Source organism: Actinia tenebrosa, unplaced genomic scaffold, assembly GCF_029948245.1.
Source record: "Actinia tenebrosa isolate PJP-AT-01 unplaced genomic scaffold, QUT_ActTen_1.0 PGA_scaffold3__52_contigs__length_22856419, whole genome shotgun sequence".
Classification (NCBI taxonomy): Eukaryota; Metazoa; Cnidaria; class Anthozoa; order Actiniaria; family Actiniidae; genus Actinia; species Actinia tenebrosa.
The window spans coordinates 2289049-2304247 of NW_028292580.1; the positions used below are offsets into that span (position 1 = coordinate 2289049).

The following is a 15199-nucleotide window of genomic DNA, read 5'->3' on the forward strand; positions in this document are numbered from 1 at the left end:
CAGAAAAGGTCGAGTGAGTTAGGAAGGGCCCTAAAACAGGGCGCTTCTATGCACCCACATTCTGTGTTCATATCTGAGCCAGGTTTGTATGAACTGATATTTAGCTCTAAGTTACCCCAAGCCGTTAAGTTTCGCGATTGGGTCTTCGAAGAAGTCCTACCCGCGCTAAGGAAAACAGGTAAGTATGAAAGGCGGTTTGACGGTCCAAACAAGTTGGTATTCAAAATAGAAAATGAATTCGACCTACATAAGAAAGTCGTTGATTACATCCGCAAGTTTTACCCCCAAATGCTCATAGCACCCGGTCTAGGTGAACTGCAGGATTCAGACGGCAAACGTATAAAGTGCTGGCAGAAAGGATATCAACGCGGTCAACCCGACTTAATGATCTTGAATGCGCACACACATTACTGTGGATTCTGCATAGAGCTAAAGACCCCAAAAGGCAATGGCAGGTTATCTGAGGATCAGCAACTGCTCTTACAGAGGTATGAAGAAAACGGCTATAAGGTGCTCGTAAGCAGCGACTACGATGTCATTTGCAGGGAGATCACTGCGTATGCTGAACACCTACGAATTCCCTGCAGGTGGTGTTGTAAGGTCTTTAAAACCTCGGAGACTTTGGCAACACACTTAAAGATATTTCATAGAATATATGGACAAGGATAAATTTAACGAGTTAAAGTTTATACAAACGCACTGGAGGGATTTGCAGGTGGGGGAAATCTACGAGATAAAGAATTACGTGGTCCTCGAGGATTTAGACCGCCTGCGCTTGGTCTTAAAGAATAAAAAAAGAACATACACCCTTTGGGCGCCCGATAGGATAAGGTACGCCATTGAAGGGCAGGACGTTACCCATGTTATGAGTCATGGTAAAAAGGATGGCAGGTGGGTATTTGACGTGGTTAATTGGGAGCCTGAGAGTCCTCTGCATTCATAAGGACGTCTGCTAAAGTCCGCTGCTCCGCGGAGCACCAATGCCCCACAAAGGATCCTTCCAGGAATACCATGCCGCAATGAAGGCAAGTGTATTTTTTACGCGGTGGAGGAGTGGGCGTAATGCAGTCGGCTGGTAGTTCGCACGTAATACAGTCCATATATTGAAAGGGTGATTAGGAATCCTCCTAAGAAGGCTGCTGCGTAGGCTAGCATATATTGCAAGGCCTTTAAAGGGGGTCCTTATTTTTTCTTGTTGTTTTGTTGATGATACTTAACAAACACAAGAAAAATAAGAATGGGATTTGAGACTCTTTGCGCAAGTCGTACTTTACTACCTAGGAATATGAATCGACGTCTTTTGGGACACGAAAAGAGGCATAGACCTCTTTTGTTCTTAGTGCGCAACCTCCTTTAAAAGGGGTTCCTATTATTCTTGTTGTTTTGTTAAACGTTGATGATACTTAACAAACAACATAAAAAATAAAGTCGTATTTTGAGACTCTTTGCACAAGTCGTACTTTACTACATCTCTTGACGAAAAAAAAAGTAGTGACGATCCGCTCTTCTTTTAAAAGGGTTCTTATTCATTATCCTGCAACCTCCTTTAAAAGGGGTTCCTATTATTCTTGTTGATTTGTTGAGGTATTGTTGATCCCTAACAAAACAACATAAAAAATAAGATCAGGATTTGAGACTCTTTGCACAAACCCTATCTTACTATTTTAGGTCCCTTTCTAACTTCTACGGGCTTTCCTTGCCACCTCGTTACTGGCATGCCAAGCATCAAAGCGATCTAAGTACTCTTTAAAGCCGCCTTGACCGTCGTAGAGGCACTGCCAAATATGTTGGTCACTTCTTTGACAGCCGCAGCGCTCACAGTTGGCCTCCCAATATTCCCTATCCTCCCACCTTACGCCTTCTACGCGGTCAAACTCCATAAACGTTTCGTCTATTTCTTTCTTCCGGCGCGTTAACTTCCTTTGGGTTTCCTGCGGACAACATCGGGCGGCAACGTCACCGTGCTCCTCACATGCTACGCCCAGCAGATCGTAATTACCGTAGCATCTATGTCGGTGCCAGGCGTCGGTAACGTTCTCGTCGCAGCGCACGCATACATTCTTTAAACAAACCCTTTTATTACGATGGTACTCCAAAGCCTGCGCGCTGCTAAACTGCTTATCACAGTCTTCGCAAACGGTAACGTTGTTTACCTTCTTACTGCATACCCGTCTTTCGACGTGATATTGCAATCTTTGCTTGCTGCTGAACTCCCTTTCACATTGCTTACACTTCATTATAACTAAGTGTTATTTAAGCCTTATATGGGATACCGCATAAAGTCCTTAATGCTTTCTTTTGCCCAACCGGCCATCGTCAACAAGGCACCAAACCTTTCCGCGCGCTTCAGGCTGCACATTTCATCATACAATTCCTGCACGCGCTCCCGCAGCCGATCGATCTCCTCCCTTTGCATTTCTATGGTGTCTCTTTTATCTTTTGCGTCGGCGGCAATCCTTCTTACTGCTTCCACTGGGTCCATCGTATATATAATGGATCCGAACCATATTCCCTGCAATGCTCTGATAGTAGGACCCACCGGCTGCGGAAAGACCCAATTCGTAGTGGAGCAGCTATTAGGACCCTTTAGATACCGCTTCGACTACATAGTGTTATTATGCCCCACCTATGTGAATAACCGCACCTGGGAAGGCATAGGAGTGAAAGATGACGACTTCTTCGTGGATATCTTAGATCCTAATGAGTTATCCAGCCATTTGAAGTTTTGGCACAAGCAATTCCCCAAGAATACGCAAACCCTCCTTATACTGGACGACATCGCCTGTGGGGACGACGTAAAAAGACGCACTTCCGAATTAGTGAAGCTTGCCTTCAGCGGTAGGCACGACAATATCAGCGTTTGGTTGCTCTCGCAGCAGCTTACCAGCGTCTCTAAGCCTTTTAGGGAAAACATAGGCTCCCTGGTCGTATTTTATACTCCCAGTCGGAGTGATCTGGAAACCATCTTAAGCGACTACGGCGGTGAGATAAGTAAGGAACAGTTGCATGAATACATGCGGCATTTAAAGACGCACCAACATTCCAAAATGATCTTCTCTTTGAGGTTTCCGTATTCCATTAACATATATGGACATTGAGCAGTTGATAGATGAAGTCCCCACGCAGCTAGATGAAAGTAACCTCAAGGAACAACTTAACATCCTTGTGTCTTCTGGGAAGTGCAAAGAAATGATAGGCAAGGAACTTACCCATGAGCAGGTTAATAAGTTGTCAGAAGATGAAGTCAAGAAGTTCCATAAGAGGTATGAGGCCGCCCTTGCAAGTAAGACCACGGACGCCGTAGCAGACTCCGCTATCAAGCTGGCCACCAAACTCCTCGGACTTGCACTGCCCATAGACGACGTGGAGCAACTACAGAAGGACATAAGAGATGACTATGTCATATCCCAAGAACTTAAGATAACCTGCGGGTGGTTGTCTTTGAAGTGCGGTAAGTTAATGGCAGTCGCCTCTGCGGCTTTGCACGTAGCTCAGCATGTCGACTTGAAGGAACTTGCGGGCACCTTTGGTGCCTCTTGGAAGGACTTCAAGAAGGACAGAGAAGTCGAAAAGGTCTTCCAGGCAGCACTTACTGAGGTACCTGATCAAGTCGCCTCAAGTACTTAGTCAAGTCGTTGTCAAGTACTTAGTCAAGTCGTCCTTAAGTCATTCTCGAGTACTTAGTCAAGTCGTCCTTAAGTCATTGTCAAGTACTTAGTCAAGTCATTGTCAAGTCATCCTTAAGTCGTCGTCAAGTTACTTATCAAGTCCTTCAAGTCCTTAGATATAAATGAGTGAACCAGAGTCGAAGGTAGAGCAGCCCGAGCAAAAGATTACCAAGGCTAAATCTCCAGGCAGAGTTGCCGCGGGGAAGAAGCTCGCGGAGATGAACAAGAAGAACAAAGCCAAAAAAGAAGAAAAGGTGGAGGAAAAAGAAGAGGGATCCTTTTGGAATCCCGGCTACGTCATTGGCGCGATAGGAATTGCTATAGCAGCAGGCAGCCTCTACTTACAATGGCGGGCTACGAAGCCAAAAGTAAAGTGGGAGGCCCCAACATATCGCGCGCCCGTGGAGGTTAGAAAAAGTAAGATCCCTGAAATGGAATAACCTTCTCGCTTTGTAATATAATGTCGACCGCGTTGTTGAAAACTGTTGAAGAAGCAGCTATTATTACTTCCATCGTTGCGGGCATTGGTTAGGGTGGGTAAGAAAGTGCTCAAAGAAGACTTTACTGAAGACCCAAGCAAGAGCTTCGCTAATTTTGCTAGAATGACCGCTGCCGTAGGCGGGGCTATCATGCTAAAGGATTACCTACGGAAGGAAAAGTACCTGCCTACGGCGTAATATATAAATGGTTAGCTTAGTCGCAGGTGGAGTTATTGCAGCTTTAGCATTTACAGGGGCTAATTATGGTGGTAGATATCTGGATAAATTAGTTAGTGGTGATAGAAACGCAGAATCTAACGCTGAGAGGAAGAGGCACGACTTAGCGCTGGAGAAATATCAGCGGGACGTGGCAGCTTGGAATGAAAAAAGACAAGCTTACAGGGATTGGTTGGACAAGAACTACCAAGACAAAATGCAGGCGGATAAAAACTTCGAAAACACAGACTACGCCTTTAAACTTTATGCGCAAGCACACCCCGACTTTAGGTTAAGAAAGCCTCAGTTCAAGAATTACTACCAGCCTTCTAAGAAACAAAAAGATAACGAGCTGGTCTTCGTAGGAGTCGCAGGGCTGGCGGGAGGCGTGGCCTTGGCGTGGGCATTGTAAAATGCCCCTAATATAATGATCGTCTTTTTGGAAAGCGACAAGAATAACTTTACCACTTATCTGAATCCCCCCATCCGCGCGGAAAGGGTTCGGTTGGTTAGTTGTTCTTTGTACAATTCTTGGTATAATTTAATTAATGGCTTCGTCATCGGAACTTCCGGCGCCAAACCAAAAATACCAGATTCCCATTACACCCCCATAACACTGGCTAAGGAGCTAGCAAAGCATGGATATACTCTTACCACAGGATTACCCCATGAAATGAAATTCAAGAAAAATAGTGGAAGCGCCAATTTAAAGGACAGTTCATTGGTAGAACTCCTGGGCCTTACTAGTACCACGATCAATGGTCAACTTGACGTGAAATGGAAAGTTCCCGCTAACTACGAAGTTTACTGCAGCCTAGTAAGCTCGTACTTTAATGAAGGACCCAGTAATCTAATGTCCAAGTTTCCACCCAAAGGTAATCCATTTGACCTGGTAGAATACACCCCCATTTCTTTAAGCTATGACTTGTCTCATTTGGTAGAAAGCATAAACATCACCATTAAGGTGGACGGAAAGACGGTGGATTTTAACGGACGTAAGATCAATCTTGTTTTGGAATTCATATAATGGGCCGCGTAGAGGACAAACTTAAAAGGATTTACTATGGGCCCGAAGGTTATTGGAAAGGGGCGTCAGCTATCAAGAAACTCGCGACCGCGGCCAGGGTATCAGAAGAAACGGCTAAGAACTGGCTAAGAAAACAAACCCTCTGGCAGGTTTATCTTCCCGTGCCGAAGTACATTCCCAGGCCCAGCTTTACCGTAAATACCCCCAATGAAGTTCATCAGGCAGATTTGCTTTTCTTACCGCACGACAAGGTGAGAAAGAAGACCTATAGATACGCTTTGACCGTAGTTGATATCGCAAGCAGATATAAGGACGCCGAACCCATAACCAGCAAGGATTCTGGGGAAGTCGCAGAAGCCCTAGGTAGGATTTATAAGCGCGTCTTGAAATGGCCTAAGCTGCTGCAAGTGGATGCGGGGACGGAGTTTATGGGCGTGGTTACCAAGACCCTGAAAGACCACGACACCAAGATTAGGAGAGCCGAGGCAGAGTACCACAGGGGTCAGAGCATTGTCGAAAGATTCAATAAGACCCTGGCCGAGCGCCTCTTTGGGTACCAGTATTGGAAAGAGCTGGAAGATCCCTCCAAACGCAACAGGGAATGGACTCAGAGGCTCCCCCAGGTCGTCGCGGCTTTGAACAACGAGGCGGCCAGGGCTACGGGAATAAAACCCAAGGACGCCATAAAAAAGAAACACGTGGAACACAAGTCCTACGTCAGAAGTTCGAGGGCGGTCGGACTGAAGGAAAAAAAGCTACCCCGCAACATAGTGGTCAGATACCTCTATCAGCCGGGGGAACTCGAAGGTGGCAGTAAGAGAGCCACGGATCCTAACTGGTCTTTGGAAACGTATGAAATTTCGAAGTCCATCACCAAGGAAGGGCAGCCCGTGTTGTATTACCTAGATGGCCCAAGTCGCGGATTCGTCAAGGAAGAGCTGCTCATAGTCCCCAAAGACTCAGAGTAGCGCAGCACCACGCGCCCGATTGCACTCTAGGCATGTCAGTCTTACGTTGCCTCTGCAATGCCCGCGTTTATTATTTATACGATCCACGGAGAACTGCTGATCGTCATTTGGGTCAAACCTCCATAGTAGAGGTATGTTACACTTGGCACACCGTGCCCCTTTCTTATAGACGTCGTCCACGCATAGGTCGAACACCATGCCTTTTTCTTCGTCGTGTCTCTTATAGCGAAGGAGTTTCTTAGCAATGTTCTCCTTTGCTATATCTTCTGGCGTTTTATCGTAACGCAATTGCGGACCCCAAGCCCTCCGCAACTGTTTGGCATGCTCCACACGGCTCACAGCGGTATATATCAAATTACTCCAACATAACCGCTGGTCTATGATCCATAAGGTTTCTTTTATGGTAAGCCCTTGCGCGCTGTGGACTGTCATACAATATCCCAAACGCCAATCTGGATGGGAGGTTATTTTTTCAACCTTTCCCATAGGCACCCAGACTTTATCATGAGTTACCGCGTTTCGCAGTTGGACGTCGGTGCCCGGCACCCACACGTTTCTCTTCTGCATGCGGGTATCGTGGGGCTTGTAGCAAACGGGCACCAAATGGCCAGGGAATCTTTCGCGGTGTACGCTTAACAAATCTTTCTGTATTCGCGATTGTGCTGCGCGCTTGCTGCTCAACACCAAATCCTCTGGATGCCACGCGCAAAGGAAGTCCTCGTAAGACTTCGCTCGGATGCGTTTACGCAGCGTCTTGTTTTGCTCGGCATCACTGAGGCCCCTCAATGCCGCCTTTAAGTCTCTTACTTCGTCCTTACTGCGGTAGTCAGCATTGATTTCCACTGCATGGTCTACCATTCCTTTTAACCATTTATGGGGCATTTCTCCGCAAATGGGAGGAGGTTGGCATGGATCTCCGGCAAATATAACTTGACACTTTCCGCGGAGGAAGTCTACGAATTCCTGTAAGATCTCTAATGGCACGGTGCAAATCTCATCCCATAATATAACCGACGGTATGTCGCGTATTGCTTCTGGCACCCACTTTTGACCATTCCAGCGAAAGAAGCTGTGGTACGTTTGCGCGTCGTGGCCCATCTCCGTCAATTCCCTCTCCAGACGGTGCGTCGGCGTTAACACCTTCACGCGGGGGAATAATTCCAAAACCCTGGTGGTTTTACCGCTGCCTCCCGGCCCGTACAGGTACGAAAAGCGTTGGTAAGAAATGGGGTCCACAACGGACGGCAATGGCTCCACGGTGGGGGTTATGGCACCTTTCGTATGTTTCCCGTGGTATTCCACACGTTCTCTCCAGGCTTTTATCTCTTCATTTTTTACGCGCCATTGACCACTTTCCGCGAGTTCATCGGCCGTGTAGAACTCCCGCATTCTTTCTAACACTTCGGGCTTCACATAGAGGGAATCCGTGGCCACGCGTGGGATATCCTCTTTGTCAAAACGCAACAGCATCGCAAGGAGATTGATATGCGCATATGCAAGCATGCTCGCCCGGAGATGGTAATATTGCGGGCGATGATCTTGGTAATAACACAACGCATTCCATTGTCGTTCACCTTGGCCTTCTATGAAATAATTCCACTTTTCTACGGACACCATTGATCCTTGTTCATGCGCGCGTTTTACGAGGAAGCTCAACTCTCCGTCATCGGTTATCAAACGCCGCTGCATGTGCTTTTCTCCTTCTTTTGCACCATGGGTGAACTTTCCTATGACGATCCTAGCAGTGGGGTTATGCTCCGGTAACCATTGCGTGAAGGCGGAGTGACAAAGTATGGCTTCATGCGCCGTGTACGTGAGCAGCCCGCGTTCTTCGAGAAACTTCAACAAGGGTATGGGAATCCATTCTTTCTCCTGCAGATGTTTCCCATACCACGCGTAAATTATCGGATGTAAGCCCTTTGCTAACTTCCACGTGGTCAACCGCACGAACCCCGTAGCTGGGGCGTCGTATTTACCTGGCAAAGACACACGAAAGAACTGCGAATCTGGATGCCCGTAGCGGTCGTAATACTCCTTACAATCCCCGAGGCCTTTAAAACTGGCGGGGTAACAATGTTTCATGTCCAGGGATACGTATTCGTTCTCGTCATACTCCATGTTCCATAAACCTCCATGACCATGCTCTACGCAGGCTTTGGCTATGTCTCCAAATTCCTTAGGCGTGGACTTCCATCCATTTCTTTTCTTCGCGGCTAGAAAGTCCAAACTACGGATGCTTAAGACCTCGTCTGAAAAGTCTTCCCCTAACGTCGCACAAGCACTTTGAATGCGTTGGTGTTCTACTAGAGGCCTGTAAAGAGTACCATCCTGCGTCATAAACTGACTTCCTTCCGCGTCCATCAACCAAACGGAATTCTCGTGGACCAATTCTGCCAACGGCGACATCTTATAAACCTTAGTTTCCTTCTTTTTGGGAAACCTAAGTTCTCGCCAAGCGTGTCCATTGTGTTGGTAGATGACAATAGGGGCACCTCTACCTCCATATTTTTTCGTCCCTTCGTAAATGAGACCGTCAGTAATGTCCTTCACGTGTATGCGGCGTTCTAAGGCCGTCTCTAACTTCTTGATGTTCTCAATGGAGCCTCCGGTTTTATTAGTATCTCTTTCCCATTTCCTGATGGCTTCTCTTCTTTTTGGCGTAAGCTTACCGCCACGAGAGGAATCTTCGAAGAACTCTCTTACCAACTTCGCAACACAATTACCCGGATGTCGCATTGGTCGCAACTTCTTAACGTCTGGCTCCTCGATCTCGTACGCGCCGTAAATGACAACGGTAACCGGGTAAGCGACCTCATAGAATAGCATGTCAATCCCCTCTAATGCCCCTGGTCTCGTTTGCTTATTCAAGACGAACAAACTCTGCTTACCAGACGCCCTGATGGGATTACGGCCCTTTTCTATCACCCACTCGCCGTCCAAATACTTCACGAACGTCAACTCCAAACGGTAGTCGCCGCCCGGCATTCTGTCGATTATCTTTTCAGCCATCTCGTGATTCATCGTCTTGTCTGTCTTTCCCTCCATAAACGTCGCGAAGACAAAATCCGCATCTGAGCTATCCATCACCTGATTTCCCAGCCTGCGCACAGTTTCGTTTTGAATGTCGTTGACGGATGCCATGTATATCTAAAGGATATCTTTCCCTCTGTTTGCGACCCCAACAGAGCAGCAGTTAGGCACATTTCGCGTGTCGGCCGATCGCGCAAGACCCCCTGTAGGGCGGGTTACCGACCTCTAAAAACCCACCCCCCCCTGATGTTTTTCGACTTTCGATTTTTGGCTTTGTCGGCGCTCCGCGACTCCGCCTAACTGCTGCTTAAGTAAGGCATCCATATAGTGGACTATAATATTTGTCCTTACCTCTTCCCACTGATTTGTTGCTGTTGTTATTTCAGGGCTTGATGATTTTTCCCCTTTCAAAACCAATGGCCCTGATTATGGCTATTCAACCCAGTCTCAGAGCATGTTCATGGTTGGGTCTGATTCTGTAATCAAGGATCATTCACAGGTTTGTATATTAAAAGTTATTTTAAAACTAGAAATCAAACATGTATTATTTTGTGTTACCTTACTTAGTTTGCTATTCAGTTTACACTGGTTTCTTGTTAGCAATCTCAAAATACTGTACCAGCTTTTACCAAGACAACAGTCCCTGTGGCATTTAACGTAAAACAGATGCAATCACAGCAGCATCAGGTAAACATCACATGGCTTTGCGTGTGAATTGTTTGGGAGGGGTAGGGGTGGTTCTGCTTGCATCTCTGATACAGCTACTTTTATTGGGACAAGGTAGCTAAGAGAGGAAAGCAATAACCAAAGTTACCAGCAGGGGCCTCAGACTACCACTGGGGGGTTAATTATAATACTGCATATCCCCACTTTACCAGATTCTCTTTCTCTTCAGTATTGAAAGTGCTGTCATTCAGCATTTTGGATCATTGTTGGGATGGTACTGTAGTTAGAGTTACATGTGTATACAGGCAATATAATTTATATTAATTTCATGTGCTTGTTTTATTCCCAAGGGCCCCGAATACAGACATCCAATATCACATCCTCAGTCTCCACCCAGAAGAAACAGGAATCCCATCAACCAGGACACCAGCAAACAATCACCTCTGTCCCCCAACCAAGTGAAACAGTTGTCCAAACTTCTATCTTTAATGGAAGAGAGCAAGTCAGTCTTAAAAGAAATGCAAAATAAGTGAGTTAGTGTGAATAGTTTAACAAAGAATATTATTAAATCGTTAAAATTAATGAGATCCTAGGGACCAACAATCTCATTATCAGTCAACTTGTCAAGACCTTTTATTCAATGAACTGTTACAGTAAGAACAGAGTAGTTCCCAATAAATCTGTTTCTGTACAGCTTTAACTTTGAAGAAAAGTAGCTTTTATTTATTCTTTGGGATGGTTGTGAATAATCTCTTGTTGTAGGTCAACCACAGTGCTGAAACCAGTTTTCTGTTCTGAGTGAATCACATTGCCATTGTTTTTAAATGGAAATGTGCTTTTTTTGTTTTTAGAAGCATATCTAGTGGAATCCAGCCAACAATTGCAAGAGATACTTCTGGCATTAGCACAACAAATACCGGTAAACAAGAAAATGTCAGCAGGGTAAAACGAAACCTTTACACAAGTTATCCATCGTCAGGAGAACCGGTTAGTGAACATATTCATTGAGTATATAAAATAAAGATTATAGAGGAGGGGCAAGGTGTTAAACTTGAGTACAGTCAATTCAAATATTGTTGTCGTCGACCAACTCAAGCCTACGCGACTGGACCGAAAGGAAGTAATGGGTAGTAATCATTGAAGCCGAGTTGACTCCTTAATTTTGTCTGACTAGGTATGCCTGAGCGGGAAGTGTTGAAGGAGACGTTTTTTTAATGCCTTCACATTTTCGAAATTGTGAACTGAATCATAACTACTTTATTTTTCTTTCCCTAAACCCAATGACATGTATTTGATGGATTGTTTCTCGCCATTATCTTATTACTAGCGGGAACAATTAATTCAGAACGAATATTTAACCGCTTCAGTGAATTTTACCTATATTCCTTTCGGTCCAGTCGCGTAGGCTTGAGCCGGTCGACGACAACGTTTTTTGAATTGACTGTATACATTTCTTTCACTCTATATTTCTCGGTATCCGGTCTTTTCGCTAGCTTGCACTTTCGCTACTTACCTAAAAGGTCGATTCGCAACTTAATAGATAGAGATTACTTAATGGAAAATGCGCGCGTACGGTTTTTATGCACGAGTTGAGAAGTATCAGAAAACGAACGAGTGAGCTTTCTGATACGCATTAACTAGTGCATAAAAACCGTACAATCATTTCCCATTCTGTAATTTATTTATCTCATAGATACTGAGATTTCAACGATCAAAATTTGTTGTTGGTCTACAGGCCAGGCGACCATATTGACTGATAAGCTTATTGACTAAAAACGAACAATGAAAAACTTGGACACTACTGCACTAAAAAAAGGGTTTTAATAAATAAACTGAATTTAATTTTGTTTTATATTACATATAGTTTATAAATTCAAGTCAGAAAGTTTGACAATTGAAATAAATCTGGTCATTTTTTAAGACACAAAAACAGCATTCATGTTTACAGAATGAACTCCAAGTATTCAGTGCCGCTGTCATTTTTGCACAGTTTTACATCACCCCAGCGCATATTGTGATGCTCTTCTACTCCTCTTAGGCCAAAATGAAGAAAGTTATTGAGCCAAACGGTATTCACAATCGTTTCTGGACTTGATAAACCAAGCTGTCCTTTGTCGTATAATATCTTAATTTCGTCATCTGTAATGGCGACGAAAGCGTCAGGTTTGTTTCCCTTCCCTAGTTTCTTTAGCTGTTTCTGCTTGGAGGATAGTGCTTTTCGCGTTTTTTCAAACACAAGATCATTGATAATGCTGTTTGGATAGGACTTTGATTTAAGATGTCTTTCAAAACTAGACAACATCCCTCGTAGCGACGACGGTTCGTACTCTTGGTCTTCTTTGGTTCGTACACACACGAAAAACTCACTGAGAAGTTCATTCAGCTCGGCAGGAGGAATGTCGGCTATCTCGCTGCGAGTTTCACCTTTAGTTTGAATAAACGACTCTACTGAATTGTCGAGTGACACAAATCTGGAGCTTTCTACAGCCATTTTCGATCAAGTTGCAAAGGCGCCAGTTTGTTGACACAGTGAGGCTTCGTCGATCTTGTTTCTGATCGGACGAACGATAAATTTTCACTAGTGAAAAACATCGTTCGACTTTCTCATTGGCTAAATTCAGCACACGAACGAGAATTTGCTAACGTAGATTTCCGTGTGTAAATCTCAGTATCTATAAGATAAAAGTCGATTCTCTACTAATAGAAGTCGATTCGCTACCTTATCTCAAATGTTAAATATCACAATATCAGGAATATATATTTTGGCTTGCTTCGTAGCAATGTAGCGATTGGACTCTCGGCGTTGTGTGACAACAAAGAAATCGAAAGCTATGAGAAACGAAGGCTTATTTTTATTCCCGCTTTTGCTCGATGATTGAAAGTTTGACTTCAAAATAAAAGGGTTTATGTCAAGGAAGAATTTTAGCTACAAAACAAGCAATCTAGTGAAGCTTTTTTTAGAGTTTTTTTAGCTTCGTAGTAAAGTAGCGAATGGACTCCCGGCGTGGGCATTGTGTGGTATTTATTTGTTTGTTGTCACACAACGCCATAAGTCCGTTCGCTACTTTACAACGAAGCTAAAATAACTCCACTAGGTTGCTTTTCTCGTAACTTAAATTCTTCCTTGACATGAATATCCTTCAAAACATTTTCTAAGTAAAGAGAGAAATCAAGAAACCTGTTCGATATAACAGATTACAAGACGGATATTCGGCCGACTTGTCCATTACGCCAAATACGCTTTGAAATTTCTTTCTTTAAAAAAACATTCAAATAATAACAAATTACTTAGAAATACTGATAATAAACGATCTAAAACGTTATATAGGAGGTTTACAGGCATCTTGAGATAAAGTAGCGGTTGTGCTACCACAAGGTAGCGAATCGACTTCTATTAAGTAGCGAATAGACTTCTATTAATAGCGAATGTGCAGTAGCGAAATTGCAAGGTAGAGAAAAGACCGTAATTCGATTTCTAACTCTAGATTTTAAATTCCCTCTGTAATAAGAACAAAGGAATTGTTAATTAATGAAAACCATGCATATTTGGAATATTTTTGTAGCCAATATTACTTTTTCAGAGACATCATGAGCCAATCCCCCTTCCTACCATACCTTCAAGAAGTTAGTTGATGTATCGAATTAGAAATTTCTTTCTTTCAGAAAATCCAAGGAGTAACACAAAGTAGTCATCCAAGCCATCCGCATGTTAATACAAACCCAACGAAAACAAATGACCATCAAAAAAAGAGGCCCTTTTCTATTGATGGTGAGCCAACCCAAAGAACGGGAGCTGATGCAGATGTTCCTAGACACCAGTCTCCCACCAAAGCAAGCAAGCTGCCCCACCAAAGGTAGACAAAAAAAACTGCTCCACCTCCTAGGGTAAAGCAGACTAAACCTTTGACAGCATGGAGATAGAATTAAGCCTACTAGCTTCACAAGACTTTATTTGTGTGCGACATTCTGTATTTATGATGGAAAATTATGAGATCTACGGCAGTATTGAAATGCTAACATCCATTCCACAGTTAATATTAATAATGACGGTATAACACAGTACCGTAACAGCGTCACCGTAACCTCACAACACATTCTTACTATGCATTTATTTCCTTCGTCCAAATCTTCTCCCTTATCTCAACGCAACGTGTACATATCATATTAATGGTTGACTGTTTTGGACAGTGGACTAAAGAAATAAAGACAGCTCTACAAGATGTTTGTTACATAACCAGTTTAATATCCAACTGTACATAGCCTGTCATACACATACAGCATTCAAAACCTTACAGGGCAAGACTTGCTTATATCCCAAATACTCATAATAATATCTATTTTCCATAAACTAACAAAAGACTCATTAGCTAGGCAAAGTTCCCAAATCAACCATTTGGTTAGAACTGTGTCCAACAACATTCATACAAATTTAGAGACAAAAATTAACTAGAGCTCTATATATATTTTATTGTCTTATATGACTATACATGCTTTGGAAACAACTAAAGTAATAAAGTATCCTGGTAGTGCCAAAAATTGGTTTCTTGTTGACTTGATAACTATAATTTGCACCAAATCTACATTCTAGCATCTGTGAATACTTGTTTTATCCATATAAATCTGATATAAATTTCACTATGACATCACATTTATTAAAACAATCTATTGTTTTAACTTTAAGAATCATGGTTGCCAGAAGGGCATAAATGGCAGCAACACAAAAGAAATCAAAATAAAATTTGCTTTATGGGATAGTGAAAAGTGAGAAAAAGCTAAATGGTATACTAAAATTATGTAACAAATGAATCAAAGAAGATTAACTAAGCAGCAGTTAGGGGGATCCGCGGCCACCCCCCGGAATTACATGGGTATTACCCGCCCTCACGTACGTGCGTCCGCCGTGGGTATTACCCGTAAGGTTCCTATGTGTCTACAGGTTTTATTAAGTTAAAATATTTGTTCTATATACGATGCACGAATGTAAAGAGTTTGCTTATGACTTTTGTGTAAAGTGCTTGAAACCCAAGCTTGTACCTACTAAACCAAATAAGTATATTTGTTGTGGTAAAAAAATTCAAATAGAAGATGACACGTCAGCACAGTGTTACGAGTGTGGTAAGAACATTCGCAATGCCGTACCAAATG

At 43.5% G+C, this 15199-nt stretch overlaps 1 protein-coding gene across 3 annotated transcripts in view; it reads left to right on the forward strand.

The window, feature by feature from the left end:
• Positions 1 to 14590, forward strand: part of LOC148907698 (uncharacterized) — a 30996-nt gene extending 16406 nt beyond the window's left edge. Inside the window, exons 6-10 of one of the 3 annotated variants that reach the window (XM_089034862.1) lie at positions 9775 to 9887; positions 9989 to 10075; positions 10405 to 10583; positions 10906 to 11041; positions 13718 to 14590. In XM_089034862.1, coding sequence (XP_088890988.1) covers positions 9775 to 9887; positions 9989 to 10075; positions 10405 to 10583; positions 10906 to 11041; positions 13718 to 13912 — 710 coding nt within the window. In that variant the 3' untranslated portion in view covers positions 13913 to 14590. Of the gene's footprint in view, positions 1 to 9774; positions 9888 to 9988; positions 10076 to 10404; positions 10584 to 10905; positions 11042 to 13700 lie in introns of all 3 variants that reach the window. The other 2 variants (XM_089034864.1, XM_089034863.1) reach the window with 2 other exon arrangements.
• The last annotated feature ends 609 nt before the right edge of the window (positions 14591 to 15199 follow it).